This window comes from Acanthochromis polyacanthus, chromosome 21 (assembly GCF_021347895.1).
Source record: "Acanthochromis polyacanthus isolate Apoly-LR-REF ecotype Palm Island chromosome 21, KAUST_Apoly_ChrSc, whole genome shotgun sequence".
In the NCBI taxonomy this organism is placed as follows: Eukaryota; Metazoa; Chordata; class Actinopteri; family Pomacentridae; genus Acanthochromis; species Acanthochromis polyacanthus.
Window position 1 is genome coordinate 30115803 of NC_067133.1, and position 21580 is coordinate 30137382.

The window sequence follows — 21580 nt, forward strand, 5'->3', positions numbered from 1 at the left end:
AGCAGTTAAATTCAGTATTGTAATCTCTTTTTTTCTTATTTATTTAGTGCTCTAAATTACTATCTCCTCTCAGAGTTGCTTATTTAGTTATTTTTGGCCAAATTTAGGTTCTCTGAAGTTTGATTTAAGCTCCTTGATCTGACAGTAGAGTATCAAAAACATCAAAATAAAACTGCTAGAACACACCACATGCACACTTACAGAGACGCTCAGCACAAGGCTGCTTTTTTGCGACAAACAGCTTAAAAGTATCTTTGGGGTGTCAAAACCTCAAGTGTTTTTCAGTAAATAACTCTGAAAACTCTGAAGCAAGCGCAAGTTTATTATGGATTTAAAAGAACAAAAAGCCCAGCAGGCAAAGTGCACAAAAAGTACAAACGTGTTCACAAAAATACTGCTTATATGTCATGCAAGAAGCTTTATAGTACAGAGCGAGTGCATGCACAGCTATCCTCTTTTACAAATAAATTAATTCAGTGAAGAACAGATGAGAGGAAGTCGGAAATGGAAAATAAGTCTACAAAAGTAGTCAGAAGAGGTAAATATTTGACATGTAATTGCTACTGTGATTTCTCTATTAGAAGATTCCTAAAGCCATGTACATATGCGTACAATTTTGTAGTTTAAGTTCCTGGATGACAGAAAAACATGGCCTAAATAGCCACTCACAGAGCATCATTTAAAGGAAAATAACAGCAATATTGATGGTAATGCCATTGTTTCTAATCAAAACCAGAAAATGCCACGATGAATAATAGCAGACAGAGCTGAAGGGCACGACAGCTAAACAACAACAAGGAACTGCTCCACTCAGTCTGTCTGTTAGTCGGCCTTGTCCACATCCTCAGAGACAGACGGCACATCTTTCTGTTAAAATACAGTGTTCACATTATTGAATACACTGAACAAGACATTTAAATAAACTATGCACAGGTGAGATTCAAATCTGACACAGCACAGGGAGCAGCATGCGGGGTAGGCTTTAATTTATTGCGTTATCAGTGTGATGATACCGTAATTTCCGGACTATAAGCCGCTACGTTTTTCTCACGCTTTGGACCCTGCGGCTCATACAAAGATGCGGCTAATGTACTGATTTTTACGTGCGAGCTTCATGCCATCATTAAGTTTAGCCTCCTCACATCAGACCAATAAAATTACCAAACAGGTCACAGTGAACCACTGACACTGTTTGAATTAAATCAAACACACACTAAATTCTTTAGATCAGTCATTCTGTGCTTCATGCACACACCCTCATCATGGAAAACATGAAGAAATGCATATGATGCAGCTGTTGCAGGCCAAGCCTGCTCTCCTTTAACCTGGGCAGGTTATGGTGTGTGTGTGTGTGTGTGTGTGTGTGTGTGTGTGTGTGTGTGTGTGTGTGTGTGTGTGTGTGTGTGTGTGTGTGTGTGTGTGTGTGTGTGTGTGTGTGTGAGACGTGAGGAGGAGCGCTGCAGCTGTGTGTGTGTGTGTGTGTGTGTGAGACGTGAGGAGGAGCGCTGCAGCTGTGTGTGTGTGTGTGTGTGTGAGACGTGAGGAGGAGCGCTGCAGCTGTGTGTGTGTGTGTGTGTGTGTGTGTGTGTGTGTGTGTGTGTGTGTGTGTTGAAGAGACGAGTGTGGAAATGGAGGCAGAGTGAAATGCACCACGATGATGTACAATACAATACAGTAAAAAACCTAAAGATAAGTTTTAACGCTAAGGTAAGCGCGCTAGCTTAGCGTGTTGGAGTTGGCAGTGTGAACTGACTCAGTGTGTTTATTGCCGTGTTACAGGCACTGTTCGGGAAGAAAGTATGTATTTAATTACAATTTAAATAAAATCTTTCTGTGTAAATATCTCATGTTACAACGTGGACACCTGTGGCTTATAGTCAGGTGTGGCTTATATATGTACAAAACGTTTATCTTTTTAAATTTAGTGGGTGCGGCTTATATTCAGGTGCGCTCAGTAGTCCAGAAATTACGGTAATTAGTTTCTCCTGGTGAATAGTTTGGTCCGGTCAGTATGCTACTTTTGTAGTTTTGCTCTAAAACAATCAAAAACCAAATAGATTACAGGGGACACTACAAAGATCTATTTATTTTTAAATGTTTTATGGTTTTTAACGGGCTCTGTTCTGTTTTCTCAGTAAAACTCACCACTGATCCTCTTTCTCTGGGCTTGTTGAAGGAACAGGTCAGCCATTTGATGTACTCGTCTCTCACCTGGAAAATGCACGTTTTTCAGACACATTGATCCTCTACAAAGCACATCAAAATGCTACCAAAAAGATTAACTCCCATCTATTTACACGAAGAGCGTACCTCCTTGTTGAGCAGGCAGTGGACGATGAAGAGGAAGGTTCCTTGCTGAGAGTTGAGAACAATGAAGAGAACCTGGAAGAAGAGGTTTGTCTGGTACAGGCCCAGAATCCAGGTACATCCCAGAATAACAAACTGGGCCAGGATCTTGAACACAATCACTCTGTGAACAGAAAGACAGAAGGATTTAGTAGATTTGATCAATCGTGTGTAAAGGGTGTAAAATGGAAAAATATGAATAATTTGTATAATTTTTAACTACTTATTAACTAATGTTCATCTGCCTGAAGAGAAGAGGTTTGCAGAGTTAGAAGCTTCTTTTAAATCACTTCTTAAAAACCACTTTTATAAACTTAGGTGAAGTTTACTTTTAGCTTTAATTCGCTTTAGTGTTTTATTCTCTATTATGTCCTGTTTATTTTATATGTGCTCTCTCATTTTATTTTAATTTTAGCTGCCTGGTGTGATGTCGTCTTTAATTATTAAATTCTCTAATTATTGGATTTTTAATTCCCAACTTTTAACTTTCAGTTTTATTCTTCAAGAATTAAACTGTCTAGTTCCTTTGTTTGATGTGTGTTCTAATCTAGCTTTTTATTCATTTAACTTAACATTTTTACTATTTATTTTATTTGACTGCTCTGATTCGTCTCCTTAAGTCTTGCTTGATTGTTTCTGTGTTTTAACTGTCAAAGCACCTTGTGAACGCTGTTCTTAAGAGAGCATTATTATTATTATTATTAGTAGTAGTAGTAGTATTATGCTTTCTAATGTTGCTTTGTACCTCTGGTCTACAAGCAAAATGTTTCCAGAATAAAAGTAGTTAAACTTGAACTATTTTCACTTGCTAAAAAAAAGAATAAACAAGTCCAAACTGATGATTGGCTCAAGTTCTCAAGATGCATTAATAAGTCAAAAATTGAAATTCTATACGAAGTAATAAGAGAGCGATTATTAATTGAAGGGATGTGTATTTGTCTAAACGACAAGTTCTGACTCCAAACATTCCTGCAATGTAGAACATGTTCATCTGTGCTAATGTTTTGATAGAATATGCCCTCTTTGGCACATTATACACTTTATTACATTTCAGAAGCCATTGATCTAAGTCATACACACGTGGACAAAATTGTTGGTACCCCTCAGTTAAAGAAGGAAAAACCCACAATTCTCACTGAAATCACTTGAAACTCACAAAAGTAACAATAAATAAAAATTTATTGAAAATTAAATAATCAAAAACAGCCATTACTTTTGAATTGTTGATTAACATAATTATTTAAAAAAACAAACTAATGAAACAGGCCTGGACAAAAATGATGGTACCTCTATAAAAGATTGAAAACTATTTGACCAGAGTGACATGATTAACTCAGGTGTGTCATTTAATTGACATCACAGGTGTTTCCAAACTCATAATCAGTCAGTCTGCCTATTTAAAGGGAGACAAGTAGTCACCCTGCTGTTTGGTGAAAAGGTGTGTACCACACTGAACATGGACAACAGAAAGCGAAGGAGAGAATTGTCCCAGGACATCCGAAAAAAATTATAGACAAACATCTTAAAGGTAAAGGCTATAAGACCATCTCTAAACAGCTTGAAGTTCCTGTGACAACAGTGGCTCATATTATTCAGAAGTTCAAGACCCACGGGACAGTAGCCAACCTCCCTGGACGTGGCCGCAAGAGGAAAATTGATGACAAATTGAAGAGACGGATCGTTGGAATTGTATCCAAAGAGCCCAGAGCAACCTCCAAAGAAATTAAAGGTGAACTCCAAGGCCAAGGTACATCAGTGTCAGATCGCACCATTCGTCGTTGTTTGAGCCAAAGTGGACTTCATGGGAGACGACCAAGGAGGACACCACTGCTGAAAAAAACTCATAAAAAAGCCAGACTGGAATTTGCAAAAATGCATGTTGACAAGCCACAAAGCTTCTGGGAGAATGTCCTTTGGACAGATGAGACCAAACTGGAGCTTTTTGGTAAGGCACATCAACTCTATGTTCGTAGACTCAAAAACCAAGCATACGAAGAAAAGAACACTGTCCCTACGGTGAAACATGGAGGAGGCTCAGTAATGTTTTGGGGCTGCTTTGCTGCATCTGGCACAGGGTGTCTTGAAAGTGTGCAAGGTACGATGAAATCTGAAGACTATCAAGGCATTCTGGAGAGAAATGTGCTGCCTCGTGTCAGAAAGCTTGGTCTCAGTGGCAGGTCATGGGTCTTCCAACAGGACAACGATCCAAAACACACAGCCAAAAACACCCAAGAATGGCTGAGAGAAAAGCGTTGGACTATTCTAAAGTGGCCTTCTATGAGCCCAGATCTGAATCCCATTGAACATATGTGGAAGGAGCTGAAACATGCCATTTGGAGAAGACACCCATCAAACCTGAGACAACTGGAGCTGTTTGCTCATGAGGAGTGGGCCAAAATACCTGTTGACAGCTGCAGAACGCTCATTGACAAATACAGAAATCGTTTAATTGCAGTGATTGCCTCAAAAGGTTGTGCAACAAAATATTAAGTTATGGGTACCATCATTTTTGTCCAGCCCTATTTCATTAGTTTGTTTTTTTAAATAATTATGTTAATCAACAATTCAAAAGTGATGGCTGATTTTGATTATTTAATTTTCAATAAATTTTTATTTATTGTTACTTTTGTGAGTTTCAAGTGATTTCAGTGAGAATTGTGGGTTTTTCCTTCTTTAACTGAGGGGTACCAACAATTTTGTCCACGTGTGTATGTAGCAGCTTCTGTCAGTGTGTGGTACTTTTAGCAAACTGTCTCATGTTTTCTACACAACGCAGACAACTTCTGTCCTATTAGTGGTGAGATAACCTTTAAATCAGTGTAATGGCTGTTGTGAAAAAGGCATATCATCTTCATTTTGGGTGTAAAATAAGGGATCAGGACCACAGATGGGCCCCACATTATTGCTGGAACACATGTACAACTAATTACCATCAATGACTCCACAAAAAAAGAAAAGCTATGCCTTCTGCAGTTAAGGTGATTTGGTGAGAACCAGCAGATCATGGCAGCGGTTGCATTTGTTGTATGGTTCCCCCAGTTCCAAAAGGAATATCAAGAAAGAAAAAAATGGACTGTGCAGTATCCAAATGTTTCATCGGCTCTGCACCCTGTACCTCATGGAGAAGAACTAGGTCTAGATCCTGATTCTGGGTACAAGAGACGAGCCAAAAAGCGCCATGTATGAACTGAATAACTGTTGTTTTAAGTGATGTTTGTATTTTCCTAATATATTTAGATACAATAAGTCATGACACTTCTTTTGTTCAATCCTTGCCAGCACTTGGACGCTTCAGATATAAGTATTTATTCAGATTTTTGTACATATGTACGTATAATAAAACTTTGTCATTAAATACGTTGAAAACATTAGCCAATCATCAGTTCTGTCATTTCTTTTCCACTTCATCTTATCAAAGTATGTAAGATTTGGCCAATTTTATCTCTCCATCTTTTCATGCAAACAAATCAATTCCAGTCATTCTCCTTAGCTATTCATCTGATAAAGTGGAAGCCACACCTTGTGTCTTTGGACTGAGAGACGTCACTTTTCATGTTGGCCAAAGTAGGTCTCAGACTCCACAAAGTAGCTCCAAACAGGACACAATTAAGCTGGTAGAAAAAACACATTTAGGCTCAGTTTGGAGGTGACCAATGATCAGTTCAAGAAAATATGTAGTTTTTTATTACTCACTCCAAGGACAGTTATCACCGGCCCCGTTAAAGCCCAGTTGAAGTGTCTTTTTTCAGACAGCCAGCACCTGCAATTCAAACATGTATGACAGAGTATTATCCAGCCTCTCACAAGTAATAATTACATTAACTACATACAGTGCCTATCGTAAGTATTCACCCCCTTTGATGTTTTACCCTTTTATTGCTTTCATAAATCAATCATGGTCAATAAAATTTGGCTCTATTAACAAAAATTTATTGGAAAAAACTCTTTAATGTCAAAGTGAAAACAGATTTCTATACAGTAATGTTAATGAAAGAAAATTATAGAAATAAAAATAATTGTTTGCATAATTATTCACCCCCTTTTTAATTTAATGGTCTAATTCAATAGAGGTCCATCAAATTGTTGCTAATAGTCTCACAATTAGTGAAATGAAGATCACCTGAGTGGTGTGGGTGTGTTTCAAGTGACTGAGTTGTAAAACACCTGTCTGAAGGGTCCAGAGAGTGGTTGGTCAGTATTCCTGGCTACCATTACACCATGAAGACAGAAGAACACTCTAAGCAACTCAGGGAAAGGGTTACTGAGAAGCACAATTCAGGGGATGGTTACAAAAAACTTTCCAAGGCACTGAACATCCCCGGAGTTCAGTGAAATCAATTATCAAGAAATGGAAGGAATATGGCACTTGTGTGAATCTGCCTAGATCAGGCCGCCCTCGTAAACTGAGTGACAGTGCAAGTAGGAGACTAGTGAGAGAAGCCACCAAGACCCCTACAACTACTCTGAAGGAGTTACAAGCTTCAGCTGCTGAGATGGAAGAGACTGTGCATGTAGCAACTGCTGCCCGGGTTCTTCACCGGTCAAAGCTTTATGGGAGAGTGGCAATGAGAAAGACACTGTTGAAGAAAAGTCATATTAGATCTGGACTAGAGTTTGCCAAAAAGCACGTGGAAGACTCCATGGTCAAGTGGAAGAAGATTCTTTGGTCTGATGAGACCGAAATTGAGTTTTTGGCCATCAGACAAGACGTCATGTTTGGAGGAAACCAAACACTGCACATCACCAAAAACACACCATCCCCACTGTGAAGCATGGTGGTGGCAGCATCATGCTGTGGGGATGTTTCTCAGCAACTGGACCTGGAAGGCTTGTAAAGATAGAGGGCAGAATGAATGCTGCAAAATACACTGAAATCCTGGGGGACAATCTTTTTCAGTCTGCAAGAGAACTACGTCTTGGGAGAAGATTTATTTTCCAGCAAGACAATGATCCAAAACATACTGCAAAAGCTACACAGGAATGGTTAACCCTTTAAGCTTCAGTCAATTCCAGCCGTTTTCAGTACAAAAAATCGCTAATATTCTATTTTTAAATAAAAAAAATTACGAAAAATACGGGGAATATTGGACGCGCATCGGGAGGTGCATTTCCTTGAAAACGACCGATTCGGGGATTTTATACCGACTTCAGGACATGTTTTGGACAAAATAGTTTCCTGGCTTGTGTCATCTGATGTAAAAGGTTGGATTATAGCCGTTTTTTGTGGAATCTTTTTTTTTGTGTGTAATAATAAACCCGGAAATGTGAGTCGCGCTGTGTGCTTTGAAGCCGTGTATAGAGAACGGATGGATGAATATTTGTTTTTGTCGGACAAATGTGTTTTTCTCACCCGCTGTGGTAATCGCATCTGAAAGTGGTTTATACCGGCGGATTCATGAGAATCTAAGCTTTCCATCGGTGTATAGTGTTTGTATAATCGCGTTTGCACCCGTCGGACATTCCTGAAATTCCTATGCAAATTAGTAGGTGTACCGCCGGCGGTACACTGAAGCTTAAAGGGTTAAAAAAGAACCAGGTAAATGTTGTGGAGTGGCCGAGTCAAAGCCCAGACCTCAATCCTATAGAGAATTTGTGGCTGGACTTGAAAAGGGCTGTTCATGCCCGATACCCGCGCAACCTGACAGAGCTTGAGGAGTTTTGCAAAGAAGAATGGAGCAAAATTGCAGTGGGCAGATGTGCAAGACTGACTGAGACCTATCCACACAGACTCACTGCTGTGATTGCAGCCAAAGGTGCATCTACTAAATACTGACTTGAAGGGGGTGAATAATTATGCAAAAAACAATTATTTTCATTTATATAATTTTCTTTCATTAACATTACTTTATAGAAATCTGTTTTCACTTTGACATTAAAGAGTTTTTTCCAATAATTTTTTGTGTTAAAAAAGCTAAATTTTATTGACCATGGTTGATTTATGAAAGCAATAAAAGGGTAAACCATCAAAGGGGGTGAATACTTATGATAGGCACTGTATACATTAAAGGTGCTATGTGTAAGTATTTAGTTCCCCTGTCAGTCTCTTCGTCCCCCAGCTGCCTCTCCACTGAGTCTTCCATGCTGCAGACGATTTCAGCTCCACCAACTTTAACTACAGTTGGCGACTTTGGTTGGTTATCTAATCGGAGGTTGACTTCATTGTGTCTCATTGAGCTTATCGGCATTTCGGCGCACGACCTAGTTCTTCGTCTTTCGCAGGTTTTGCTTGGAGCGGCCCTTCAGTTTGCTTAGAACAAGGAGTAATATCGGCAACAGGAAGCCATGATGGTGGAGTTTGAGTCTAACCGCAGGAAAAAAAACTCACCAGAGAGGTAGCAGAATGACATCAGGATCATCCTGAAAGTGGGAAACACTGGAAGGGAAAAGCTTGTCAACATAAAATAGTCACATATAGCATCTTCAATGCAGAAGACTTAACGAAGCAGAGAAGTCTGGCATCAGGCATCATAAAGGCCAATTCATGGTTTCCTCATCTCGATGCCAATGAAACCGGACGGCATGCGTCCACATGGTTCGATTGATGCTACAGTAGGTTCATAGACGCCAGTCTGCACACAAATGGTCAAATTACCCTTCATATCAAACACAGAAAAACACACAAGGCTCCTGTGGATGCCTCTAAAAGACTTTGGTCTATAGCGCTATGGTAATGTAGTGTGCTAAAACACAGGTGGACAAAGCACAGGATAGCTGCAGAATGCAGAATTTCCCACTGTGTTCGAGCTCCGTCAATGGAAAGTATGTAGCTGCAAACTTAAGAACCTTTAGAGCCCAAAAAGTGACTGCTTAGTACCGTTTCAACTCTTTGAATGACGGATAAAAAGGTATGGATTGGCGCCCCTGTAGCTCAACTGGCTGAGTGGGTGACCCATAACCAGGGGCTTTAGTCCCTGACGCAGCAGCCATGGTTTGAGTCCGATCCATGGCCATCTACTACATGTCCTTCCCCCACTCTTCCCCCAACGTTTCCTGTCTCTTTCTCCACTGTCTACTGTAACAAAGGCTAAAAAAAAGTGTGAATCACAGAGAAGTTCCTCACATCACCAAAGCCAGCCTTTGTTCTGGCACATGTCGGCATGTTTGCCATGCAATCCCAGTATTGGGCTTCATGTGGACCCTTGTAAACTTGGGTAGATGACCAAAATTGAGGCGATATGTACCCAACATGGACACAGATGGCATAAACTGACTTTAACTGCAACATTTTCAGTTTGATTCCAGCCATGAGTCATACGCCTCACTGTCACCCTCCAAACAAATGTTTAAAAACACTAAAAACAGCAGAGTGAATTGATCTGTGTGTTCCTGATTGTTCTACTCACGCCTGTGCTTCAGTAGCACCGTATCCGTCAGAGTATATCAGCGCAGAAACGCCCACAATCACAAACGGAACTCCGTAGCCAATCAGGTAGAGCAGCGGCCTGGGGAGACCGTCTCTCTGGATGACCTGCACCTTGGAGAGCCTTCGGACCAGCAGATGAAGCTGCAGGGCCTCCAGCAGCATCCACACAAAGCTGGCAACAACTAAGAAGTGGAGAAGTCCTGCCATGACAGTGCAGGCCAGCTGTAGGGACACAGAAAGGGAATGTTGAAACCAATCAGAGCGTTCTCCAAACACCTTCAGCTCAGCTTCACTACACAGATGTTAAAATGTCTCAGTCTGATTGTACCTCCTCTTCCAGATATCTGTCGTTCCACAGTAGTAGCAGATGAGACGAGCCGAGGTTGAGGCAGAGGTGAAGGCGAGCTGTGTTGTTGATTTTTGGGTTCCAGCTGCACAGGAGGAAGGTGAAGACGGCCAACGCAAAGAAGAACAGTCCGACAATCACACACATCCGGTTCAACCACTCTAAGAAGTCACTCTGTGGTGGAGGCTGAGAAAACACAACACACAGACATAAACTTAGTGTAATCAGCACAGCATTCAATGGTGCAACCAGTAACAGTAAATGTAATCTGTAATACCTCTGCAATCTGCAGAATGAGGGCAAATGTGGAGAGATGAGAGCAGCTGCACACGGTGTAGTTTTCGTTGGTGAACACAACCCCACAGCCCTCTACCGACCAACGCATGATCTTCTGTTTTGCTGCCTCGTTACCTTCTCCCAGTGTTTTGTCCTCCCAGTACACACAGGTCACCATACCAGCTTCAGACTCTGCCTGCCTGTTTCTCTAAACCACAGAAACAAAGACTTTCAGATTTGTTGAAAAATGGCCCGACACGTGTGAGCTTAAAGCTCGATAAATGAGGCAGCACCTCTCTGTGTTGGATGGTGAAGTTGACCGGCTCGGTGAGGTTGGTGTTGTTCACGGAGGGCAGGATAGCGGTGATGACGTCGGAATACATCTCTGTCCTGTTTTCTGTTTGAAAGTATGTGTGACTGAGAAGACTCTCCATCCCATCTAGAGTCAGGAAGGCGACTGCTGCAGAACCTGAGAATGTCCACAAGGTGGAGGCGACCAACAACACTTTACAGTCCAAACAGTGCCGTTTCCACAGAGTAGTGTCCTCAACTTAAAATGTATTCTTCCTACAAAAAATACATTATGTTTGGGCGGGGCTATTTGCTATCTTAAAATCAAGAATATGAGAAAAATGGGAACACACTGAGTGTATACGGGTGCAAAAATTACTACTACGGCTTTTCTTTAAACTGTATTGTTTGGTGCTTGTTGGCATTTTTCTTATGACAAGCTTTTTTCTCACCGTTGTTGTTTTTGGCCAGACCGTCCAGGTTGATCTCCATCGTGTTTCCTTTGGCTGACAGAGAAGACCTCTCCACAAAGTCACTCCCAGGCCCGGTAGTTTCAAGACTTAAATCTACGACACAGATTAGAGTTTCAGCAGCTTCATCTTATGGTGAACCAGAACACAGAGTGAATGTCTGCAGTAAACCAAGGTGAACATACCCAGAGTTGAACCCCTTATGTTGGTCTTGTTGAGCTTCTGACCTGGCTGAATCATCGCAGCAACTAAACGGTCAGAGAGGCCCAGAATCAAGCTGCCCGTCTCCCCGTCTCCTTCACTACTCACCGTGATCGACCTGGCTAGTGGTCCAACACCCGACACTTCCTTCAACAGGTACAAATATGAGTGATGAATAAGTGACCTGGCTGATGATGAAAACAGAAAGCAGGATAAATATAATCATGGCGACTCAGCTTATATATGGAAGAACACGTACCATCGATGCCGACAGGCTGTTTGCCACGGTCTGCAGAGAAAACAGGAAGAGAAGGAAGAAAGAAAATACTATCACAGTTTCATCTAATGATTTTTTTGTAAAAGCAGCTCTGCACACTTTAAGAAACGACCATAACTAAGCAAAATGACAAGACTGGCTAAGAGTTCTCATCTCATTAAAACCAGTTAAAACTGAAAAACTTTTCAGCTCTTTCAACCACATCTCTGTAGACTTTTCACTTAGTATTGATCACATTACAACATTGAGTGCAGATTTATTTCTGCTTCCCTGTTATGAGATAAAATATATTTTATTTTTCATAATAGGATCATCACATTCTGTTTTCTACAGACCGGGCCCGGCACCATCATGCCAGCGTTGTCTATCAGTTGTTGCTCCATGTGCCCCAGAAAAGCTCTTTCTTTTGTCTCTCCCTGCAGCAGATACAGAAATAAAACCTTAGACAATAGCAGACGGAGTATAGGTTTGACAGTTTGTTAAATACGCTTTATTTGTTTGAAGGTAAGTGAGAAAATCACTTCTCACATCTGGACAGCTGCTGGTTTATTCAGTCAAGCGTAAAGATAAGAAATCAGGTATTATGGCTCTGAACAAAAGGTAGCAAATCAACCTATCAGAAACTCTAACATCCAGTACTCTTTTTGGTTTTTAAGCTATACTAACACGTAAACTTTTTTACTCTACCACCAGGAAAGGAATATACAGTTGTGCTCATAAGTTTACATACCCTGGCCAAATTTGAGAAATATTGTCCTTTATTTTTTAGCAAATATGTTTGTTAATGGAAACATTTTTATTTCATTTAGGGCTGGTGTTTAGACAAAGCTATTTATTGTCATGCAATTGTATTTGCTCTGATCATTCATGTTTCCATTAAAGAATGGAGTACATTTTACATATTCTGCCAGGGTATGTAAACTTATGAGCACAACTGTATATATATATGTATATATATGTATATATATATATATGTGTGTGTGTGTGTGTGTGTGTGTGTGTGTGTGTGTGTGTGTGTGTGTGTGTGTGTGTGTGTGTGTGTGTGTGTGTGTGTGTGTGTGTTAAACTTGTTAAACAAATCTGTTCCCGTTGCTGAGTGCATTGGTTCCCTTTGTGCGTCGCTGTGTGGTGAATGGTAGCTACAGATTTATACCGACTGAAACCACCAACAGCACAGAGACGCAGCAACTACAAACATCTGTGCATCCAGTTAAGAGATTCTTTTGGAATATGGGCTATTTTTTTCAGCGTTTCGTTGTTGTTTTTCTTTTGGACAGTATCTTTCACATTCCATGAGTTTAATTGATAATTCTGTCATAAATCTATGCTGTAGATGTCCTTCCCCACAAACACATTTACTCATAGTGTTAATGAAGATTGCAACAGCTGGACCATTTATTCAGCTTGGTAGTAAAATGCCAAATGGAGGACACTGATTTGCACAAAACTAATGCTTAATAAAACAAAATGTGATTGACCATATAGTAAAGTGTAAAAATACCAGAGAAGACATTAACTGCAGACTGTAAATTAGTAAAACTATAAATTTAAAATCATTTCTAGACCATGACAAGTTGTTTGGATCAAGTAAAATACTAGATTGCTCATTGTTCTTTTGTGTCTCATTTTTGTAATATTCTGTCTTGTTTTTGTCTTTTTGTGTTTACTTTTTATCTTGTTTGAGTTGTTTATTTTTATCGTTCTGTTTGTCTCACTTTTGTGTTTTTGTTTTTGTTGTGTGTTGGTTTTTTGTTGCTTTGTCACTTTTGTCTCTTTTTGTTTAGTTTTGTGTCGTTTGTCTCATTTTTTGTCATTTTCTTTCTCACTGTTGTCGTTCTGTGTCTCATTTTTGTAAAAATTTTGTCTTGTTTTCATTGTTTTTTGTCAGACTTTTGTCGTTTTGATCATAAAGTAAAACACTAAATCATTCAGTTCCAGAGATCTGTGATCTGTGTTTTGTCTCTTTGTAGACACTCTGTGATCTGGAAGTTGTAGTGTGGAAATGATAACCTGAGGTATAATATTGCTGAAGTTGAACCTATTTTTCTTCATAAATTTCAGCTTGTTCATGATGTTTTGAAAAAGATAACTCCTTAAATATGAACATTTTCAGAATGTACTTATTTGCACTAAAACAAAGGCAGCATCAGGAGTTGTGGTAATTTATGGGTTATTATGCTGTGGTTTTACTGGTCCGGGTCACTGGAGATCAAACTGGGCTGAATGTGGAACTGGACTAAGATGAATTTGACACACGTCTTAGATGCTTGATCCAGTTTCTTGTCTTTTAATGCACGTTCATCATCTGAATGACTACTTTTATGTTTTATTTCTATGATTTTAATGCTTGTCTACCTTTAAATATTTTTTCTGAATGTATTTATTTGTCCTTGTAGAGCACCTAGATTTGCCTCAAGTATAAATTGTGCTCTACAAATAAACTTCTCTAAACCCTACAGTGGGAAACGGACAGGACAGAGAAGAAAACAGGAAGTCACGGACTCAAGCTCGAGACTCAGTTCAGTCTGTTTCGTGCTTTAGTGCCTTTGCCATGATCTGCTCAGTTTCAGCCTCCATTGTTAAAAGTGCACAAAGAAACTGGCACAGAAACCCATCAATAAACACACCGACGCACAACGATAAACACTCCCAGTGGAGCAGGCCACCACATAGACTCCATACCAGAATATAAATACAGCTGTTTACTCTTTGTGAATGTTGGATTATTGATACAAACTTTACCTCTTTGGGTTCTATCTCATTTAGAATGTCCTGAAGGTCTGTTGAATTAGAGAAGAAAGAAACGCTGTAAAAATGTACAGATCATCTGACACATCAGAGTATATTAGTTGTAAATGGCATCTACTTTGCATTCTAAGCTCACTTTCACAGAATGATGTGCCCAAAATCCACAAAAGCCCCGTTGAAGGGAAGAATCCTTCAGGACAAGAACAGTAAAACGTGCCCGGTACGTTAGTGCATATAGTTTGTCTGCCACATATTCCAGGAGTCTCAAAGCACTCATCTATATCTGGAGAGAGGGAGAGAGAGACATATTAAAAACATACCAGCAAAATATTCAACAGTAAAGTCAAACATCACGTTAATCATCACCTGTGCATGGGTTAGCATAGCTGGCTATCACGCTGGGGTTGTTGAGCCGATAACCGCTGAGGCAGGTGCAGGTGTAAGATCCAATTGTGTTTGTGCAGTTGGCGTTAGGACCACAGATGGCGACGTGTTTGACACATTCATCGATATCTAGCAAATACCCAAACAGAAAACAACAGACCAGAACAGTTCGAAGTGTTTTCCATGATGTAAAAAAAGCCTGCACTCCACCTGCATCCTCTGTGTACAGAAAACCTTGGTTTGCTTAAAATGAGAAGGTACTGAATGTGGAGCGACCGTTGGGTCCTCCGTGCCACAGATAGCGTCTCAGTGCAACTACCGATGCAGATGTTGGTCTTGTTTGGGTCATGCTGTGAATCCGTCGGTTCGTATCCGATTTCACAGGCACAGTCATAAGCTCCAGGCGTGTTGGTGCAGATAGAATCAGGGCCACAGATGGTGGAGTTGAAACACTCGTCGATGTCTGAGGGAGGGACGACAGTTAGCATGGTTAGCATGAAAGTTTGTATTCAGGTAAAAATGTGGGGACATTTTAATAAGAATTCATTCTGAAATCTGCCTAAAAAATTGTAATCAACCGCATTTTTCTGTAAGAATAAGTTGGCAAAAATCTGGTATTTCCAGGCTTATTCCTGATGAAATGAAAAAGCAAATTTTCAGAACTGCAGGTAACCTCTAAAATTAAACATTGTTGTTATTGTTAATTTATATCTATCCAACGGTCTGTTTTTGTTTTTTGTAATATAATAGCTATGAGTCTCTTTAAATGGAATCATGCTATTGTATTGACATTATTTAACAAAATATAATGCTGGGAGTTACAATAAAAACTAATAATTGGCAGAGGACATCTTCATTAGGTTGTATAATTGAAATTCACAGCCCTTTGAAAACCCAGAGAGTGTGTTTTTTTAACACTGGGAGTGTCTGACTGACACTTTTTAAATAGTTCATCCAAACCACTCTGCTGCTGTTGAATCTGTCGCCTTCATTTGTCTGATTTATTCTCACTTTAAACAAAATGACCACAAGTCTTGCATGAGGTCAGACACTTTAACGATACACATTCATACAGGTTTACTGAAGAAACCTCAATAATTTACAGTCAACATAATAAACGTGCTGCTGTTTTAGCTTTCACACTCCTCTGGGACCTCAGCTGTTCATTCTATTTACTGCTATTCAGAATTTTACAGCATCATGTGTTGCCACTTTACAAAACATTTTAACATCTTTGGCTCTTCTCCTTTGCCTGACAGAAGCAAACTGGAAAAAGAGACCAGTGTCATGTTATAAAGTGAAATATTAATCGCTGAAACATGATGCTTTTCATGTTATAGCAGAATATTTTTACTTTATTATGACATAAAAGTCATGTCTCAGCCCAGAGGTAAACGTAATCAGACCATGTAAAAGAAGCATATTTCTCAACTGATCCATGCATCCACATGTTTTCCTCGTTTAAGCACAAGTTTCTCATTAAAACAATAGAAACCATCACATTATAGTTCAATAACAACATAAATAGTGTGTTGTTTTAACACGAAAAGCTTGTTGTTAGAATGTGAGATGTTCCTATGTTGTAATAATGTGTTATAGCAACAATAATAATAATACTGATCAGCTTTCCTGTTATCCAAATGATCCATCATTAAAGATGATCAGTTCAAGATTACACTTAAATATAGTCAGTGCATCTCCAGCTGCACCAAAGATGTGTTTTAAGAACTCAGAAAAGCTTGACTGAATCATGAGCAGAACGTTTGCTTCCACATTGGTGTTTTTCTTTCCATTGCTTAAAAACAAAACAGCATGAGGATCATTCCAGAGCTGGAGGAAATTTTATGCCCCACCCAACTAGGAGAAAAGAATATTCTAAAAATATAAAATAAGTCTGGAGTTCCCCCTAAAATAACATTTTCTCTTGTCCCACCCCAACGATGACTAAACTGAATCTCTAATAAAACAGTTCAAAAGAAATTTAAATTTTCTTTGATTGGTCTTGTTTTTTCATTGATGTCTTTTTTAATTGTGGGAACATTTTTTTAATCAACATAATATTCCAAGTGCTAATTATTATGCAAGGAATGTGTGTCACACACATATTAGCATAATCTGTTGATGATGTTTCAGTTGTTTATGTTTCGTTTTTGTCATTTTGGGTCCAGTTTTTGTCATTTTCTGTCTTGTTGTTGTCACTTCCTGTCTGGGTATTGTTGTTTTGTATCTCATTTTTGTGTTTTGTGTCTCATTTTTGTCATTTTATGTCTGGTTTCTGTTGTTTTATGTCTTGTTTTTGTTTTTTCTGTCTTTTTCGTCGTTTTCTCTCTTGTCTAGTTTCAGTCGTTTTGTGTTTAGTTTTTTATCGGTTCCATCATCAAACAGTTTTCCTAAAGAATGAGCAGAGCAAAGCTATGTCCTCTCTTCTATTCTCCATCTTTTCATCCATTGTCAGCCTTGATTGAATGTCTCTCTCTACCTCATATTATCAGGATCAGACTCATTCTTTGGACTGTTTTCCATCAGTCAGTTTGTCCACTTGGTCAGCAGTAACAGCTAGCTAAATATCTAGCTTCTACTGCTGAGAAAAAGATCACATTAGCATGGATTAGCAACCCTGTTACTGTGATTAGAGTAGGGTTAGCAAACAGCACAGAAAACATGGAATAAAAATGCTACCATTGATGTGGAAGCTGAGACAATCAAGCCTTTGGTAGTTTGTTAACTATTATTGATGAATGTGGAGCAGAAAAGTGTAAAAGAAAAGGTTTATTTTTCAAACATTTTGAGTCCAAATGTCCTCCAGTTCTGGAATGACCCTTATGATCCCTAGTGATATTAATGCAGCTTTGAATGCTAAAAATAAATATATGCATACATACCTTGGCAAACAGGAACTGCGTCAGCATCGTTGAGAAAGCCATCATTGCAGTCACAGCTGAAACTTCCTACTAAGTTCTGACAGGTTCCATATTCACCGCAGATATTGTCAAGACACTCGTCAATATCTGAAAAAACGAACAAATTTTCCTAATTTGAACACGACAATGTAACTGCAGCATAAGAAAGATCCTCCTGAGGCTTTATTTTAAAACTCTACCTTCACATGGGTTGGTTTTGTTGGGTGGTAGTTTTGGATTCTGGGCCTGGAATCCATCCAGACAGGTGCAGAAGAACGATCCCATGGTGTTGTTGCATGTAGAAAGAGAACCGCAAATCCCTGCTGTCTTCTTACACTCATCTATGTCTTTGAAGAGACGTTACAGACGGGAGTTAAAGGTGGGAAACACGATACGGGTTCACCAAATGGAGACCGTCAGCATGAAGCTTCTCAGTCTAATTCCAAGGTGAGACTGAATTAATTGTATTTACCAAGGCAGCCGTATGAATCTGGTGTCGGCAGGTTTTCTGGGATCATTTCAAATCCATCAGAACAAATACAGCCTCCTGTATCCCAGCACTCAGCATGCGGTCCACAGGAGTCTGATTTACAGTCATGATGATCTAGACAGAGACAACACACATAAACAAATAACACGCATTATGGAGGATGCATTACTGAATGGGTTTAATCCAGACCAGGGGTGTTAAACATGCAACCCGTGGGCCAAAAGCGCTCCTCCAGAGGGTCCAATCCAGCCAGATTGTAAATTATTAAAATTGTAAATTTAAAAATTATTTCTAGATCATGACAAGTTGTTTAGATCATAATGTAAAATACTAGATTGTTCATTGTTCTTTTGTTGTTTTGTGTCTCATTTTTCTAATATTTTTGTCTTGTTTTTGTTGTTTTTTGTCTTTTTTTGTCTGACTTTTGTCGTTTGTCTCATGTTTTTGTCGTTTTGTGTTTCCTTTTTTGTCTCATTTGTGTTTATTGTCTTATTTTTGTCATCTTGTGTTTTGCTTCATTCATTGTTGGTCATTTTGTTTCTCACTTTGGTCATTCCGTGTCTTGTTTTTGTTGCTTTGTGTCTCATTTTTGTAATATTTTGTCTTGTTGTTGTTTTTTGTCTTTTTTTCTCGGACTTTTGTCATTTTGATCATAAAGTAAAATCCCATATCATCAGTTCCAGGTGACTAAATGTTGTGTTCCTTTGTAGACACTCTGTGATCTGGAAGTTGGAATGTGGAAATGATAAACTGAGGCTGAATGTTGCTGAAACTGAATTAATTTTTCTGAAGAAATTTCAGATTGTTCATAATGTTTTGTAAAAAGATAATTCCTGAAGTGTGAACATTTTCAGAATTGTACTTTTTTGCACTAAAACAAAGGAAACATTTGGCGTTGTGGTTATTTATCAGTTATTATGCTGTGATTTTGACACTCCTGATCTACACTAAAGCAGAAAGCAAAGGATGATGATGAGAGATCATTGCTTACATATTGCATGAACCAAAGAGGAATGTGGATGCTGTAATGGTTTGTAAATGTAGAATCCTCCAGGACAGAGCACCACCTGCATCGTAAAACTATATTTTTTGCAGCTACTAACATCACCGTAGGCCGTTCCCTCTGCTACCGTCTCAGATTCATTTGTTGGATATGTAAATTGAAAATGCGTGGTGTAATCGCCACCAGCACGATTGCCTGCCGCACATATTGTAATAATTCTGTCTCCACCGATGCCTGTGAATCGCCACCACTTCCCAACAAGATGCGCGTCATCCTTTGGGAAACCGGTGAAAGAAGACGATGTGTACAGTTTATTCCGCCACGGCTCAGTTATGTTTGTGTAGTCGTCACAAGAACCTGCAGAGAAGAGCAAAAAACAAATGTAGTCAGTGTCAGAAATAGTGATTAATTTATTGGTATTTTACTGCTGTATTAATCTTCATCCATACCAGGGGGGAAAACACAATGGCCACAGGTGAAGAGTGAACCTATACGGGGAAAAAAAACACTTATTATTTACAAGATTGGTTAAGAAAGCATGTATTAAATTTACAAAACAACTCAATTTTAATGCCTTCTTTGAAAGTATTCTCACATAAGGGGAAAAGGATTAACCCTCCTATTATCTCTCCTATTATTCAGTGTTTAAAGTCTCTAAATAAGTCATTGACATCACTTTTTTTATATTTAATGATGTTTCCTAATTTAATGGGAACAGCTGGGTAATCATAAAATAAACGTGATGATATGTTTTTAATGTCCTGTACACATGTTGTACACATCAGCGTTCTTTGAGGCTTTTAGCTAGAAAACACAGAAGAAACATTAACATTTTACACGGTTTAGTTTTGGTTGTTTTGGATGTTACTGAGGTCAACAAAACATGTAATTTTATAATCTTCAAAAAACTTTAGGGTTCTAAACTTTTTTGAAATTGTGTTACATCATACATGTTACTATTCTTGATAACAGAAATAGTTTTTCATTCCAAATGTTATAGAGAATAAAAATATGTACTTTGAAATATTATAAAGGCATTAAAACGCTGAAAAACAGATCTCTGTCCAACTTAAAGTGAGATTTTATTGGGATCTGGTGGGGGGTTGTTTTACTGAAAGGACTGCTTAGGTTGTCAACAAACAGACATAAAGTTTCTGACACATAATCTTGGGGAACAATTTTAATTCTTATAATTTTCCGGAGGTTTTAATTGCTGGAGTCAAATTAACTCCAAGGATAAAAGATGTTGGTAAATTTGAAGGTAATAAGAGGGTTAAACAGAAAAACATTGTGGAAATTAAACTGAAATGCATATGTAAAAGGTGTGTAAAATGCATTTATCATAACAACATGTTACACTTTTCCATACCTGTCTATTTCACATGTGGTGAAAAAACTAAAACTTCTGTGACACTGCAGAGTGGTTTAGATGATAAATGAACATTTTAGAGCACTATGTGCCTTCAGCAGAGATAAAACATACTGAAGCTGTCTGCTCTCCTCACTAATCTTCTATTTTATTGAACTGATTAGTTTATATCCGCTATGTAAAAGAAGAATTAACTCACCCAGGAGCAGTGAAAAGGCAAAGCAGTTCATGTTCGATGTCCAGATCTACTCCACAAGTCACCTGTCATCACTCCTTAAGCCGTGTATTTGTACATTTTCATCATTTGCACACCATCCAAAAACAGTTTTCATAAGGTTTGGCATCAATGCAAAAATCTATGCAAATGGGGTTTCTTGTGATGGTAAAACTTTAAGATGAATGAAGCTCACATCCAAACATGCAGAAGGAGCCTCTGTGGGTTACTGATGGTTTCAACAGAGAGACAAACTAAATGAACATTCAGAAAACAACTGGCTGTTGTCCAGAATATCCATTATTTCATCAGGATTACATCATTAACGAGGTCTCCTTCAGTATTTAGAACCTGTGCATCCATTCGACCTGAGTAAAAACAAACAGAGAAGAAGCAAAGGACTTTCTTTTTCTACTTGTCTGAATGTTGTGTTTTCTTTTACTTAAGTAATAGAATAACATCCAGTAATGCCTTGCTAAAGGGAATAAAGGGCTCTAGTTTAAGGTCAATTTGAAGTTAATTTTAAAGGTGCACATTACCAAAAAATAATTCTACCAAGGTTTAATTTTCAATGATAAAGAAGATCCAGCTACTGTAGTACCTATTGGGGACACACAGCACAAGATATCTCAATAATGAAGTACAGACAATAAACTGCACAGTTTTAACAGTTTAAGATGAGCAGACAGCCTTAATCTCAGTCTATATATTAGAAACAAAGCTTTATGTTTGATGTTTGAATGCTGAATCCTAAATGTAAGCCTGCTGTCCAACAAAATGTTAAATGTACAGCTCAAGAAACTCTCAAAACATTGGGATATTTAAAGCACATCAAAGATATCCTGTTGTTCAAACGGTTCTCAGAAGGTCCACCTACATGTTTTTTATTTTACATGAACAGT

At 38.8% G+C, this 21580-nt stretch overlaps 1 protein-coding gene across 1 annotated transcript; it reads right to left on the minus strand.

Moving 5' to 3' along the window:
* Positions 1-302: 302 nt before the first annotated feature.
* LOC110964670 (putative adhesion G protein-coupled receptor E4P) lies at positions 303-15182 on the minus strand. Its single transcript, XM_051940882.1, has 17 exons — positions 15022-15182; positions 14685-14831; positions 14455-14601; positions 14313-14350; positions 11906-11986; positions 11553-11582; positions 11278-11440; positions 11075-11188; positions 10625-10800; positions 10333-10539; positions 10038-10241; positions 9690-9931; positions 6040-6106; positions 5866-5957; positions 2311-2470; positions 2146-2211; positions 303-867 (listed from the first exon to the last, which is right to left on the minus strand). The coding sequence occupies exons 5-17, from the start codon at positions 11951-11953 to the stop codon at positions 823-825; spliced, it is 1614 nt and encodes a 537-aa protein (XP_051796842.1). The 5' UTR covers positions 11954-11986; positions 14313-14350; positions 14455-14601; positions 14685-14831; positions 15022-15182; the 3' UTR covers positions 303-822.
* Between the last annotated feature and the right edge of the window lie 6398 nt (positions 15183-21580).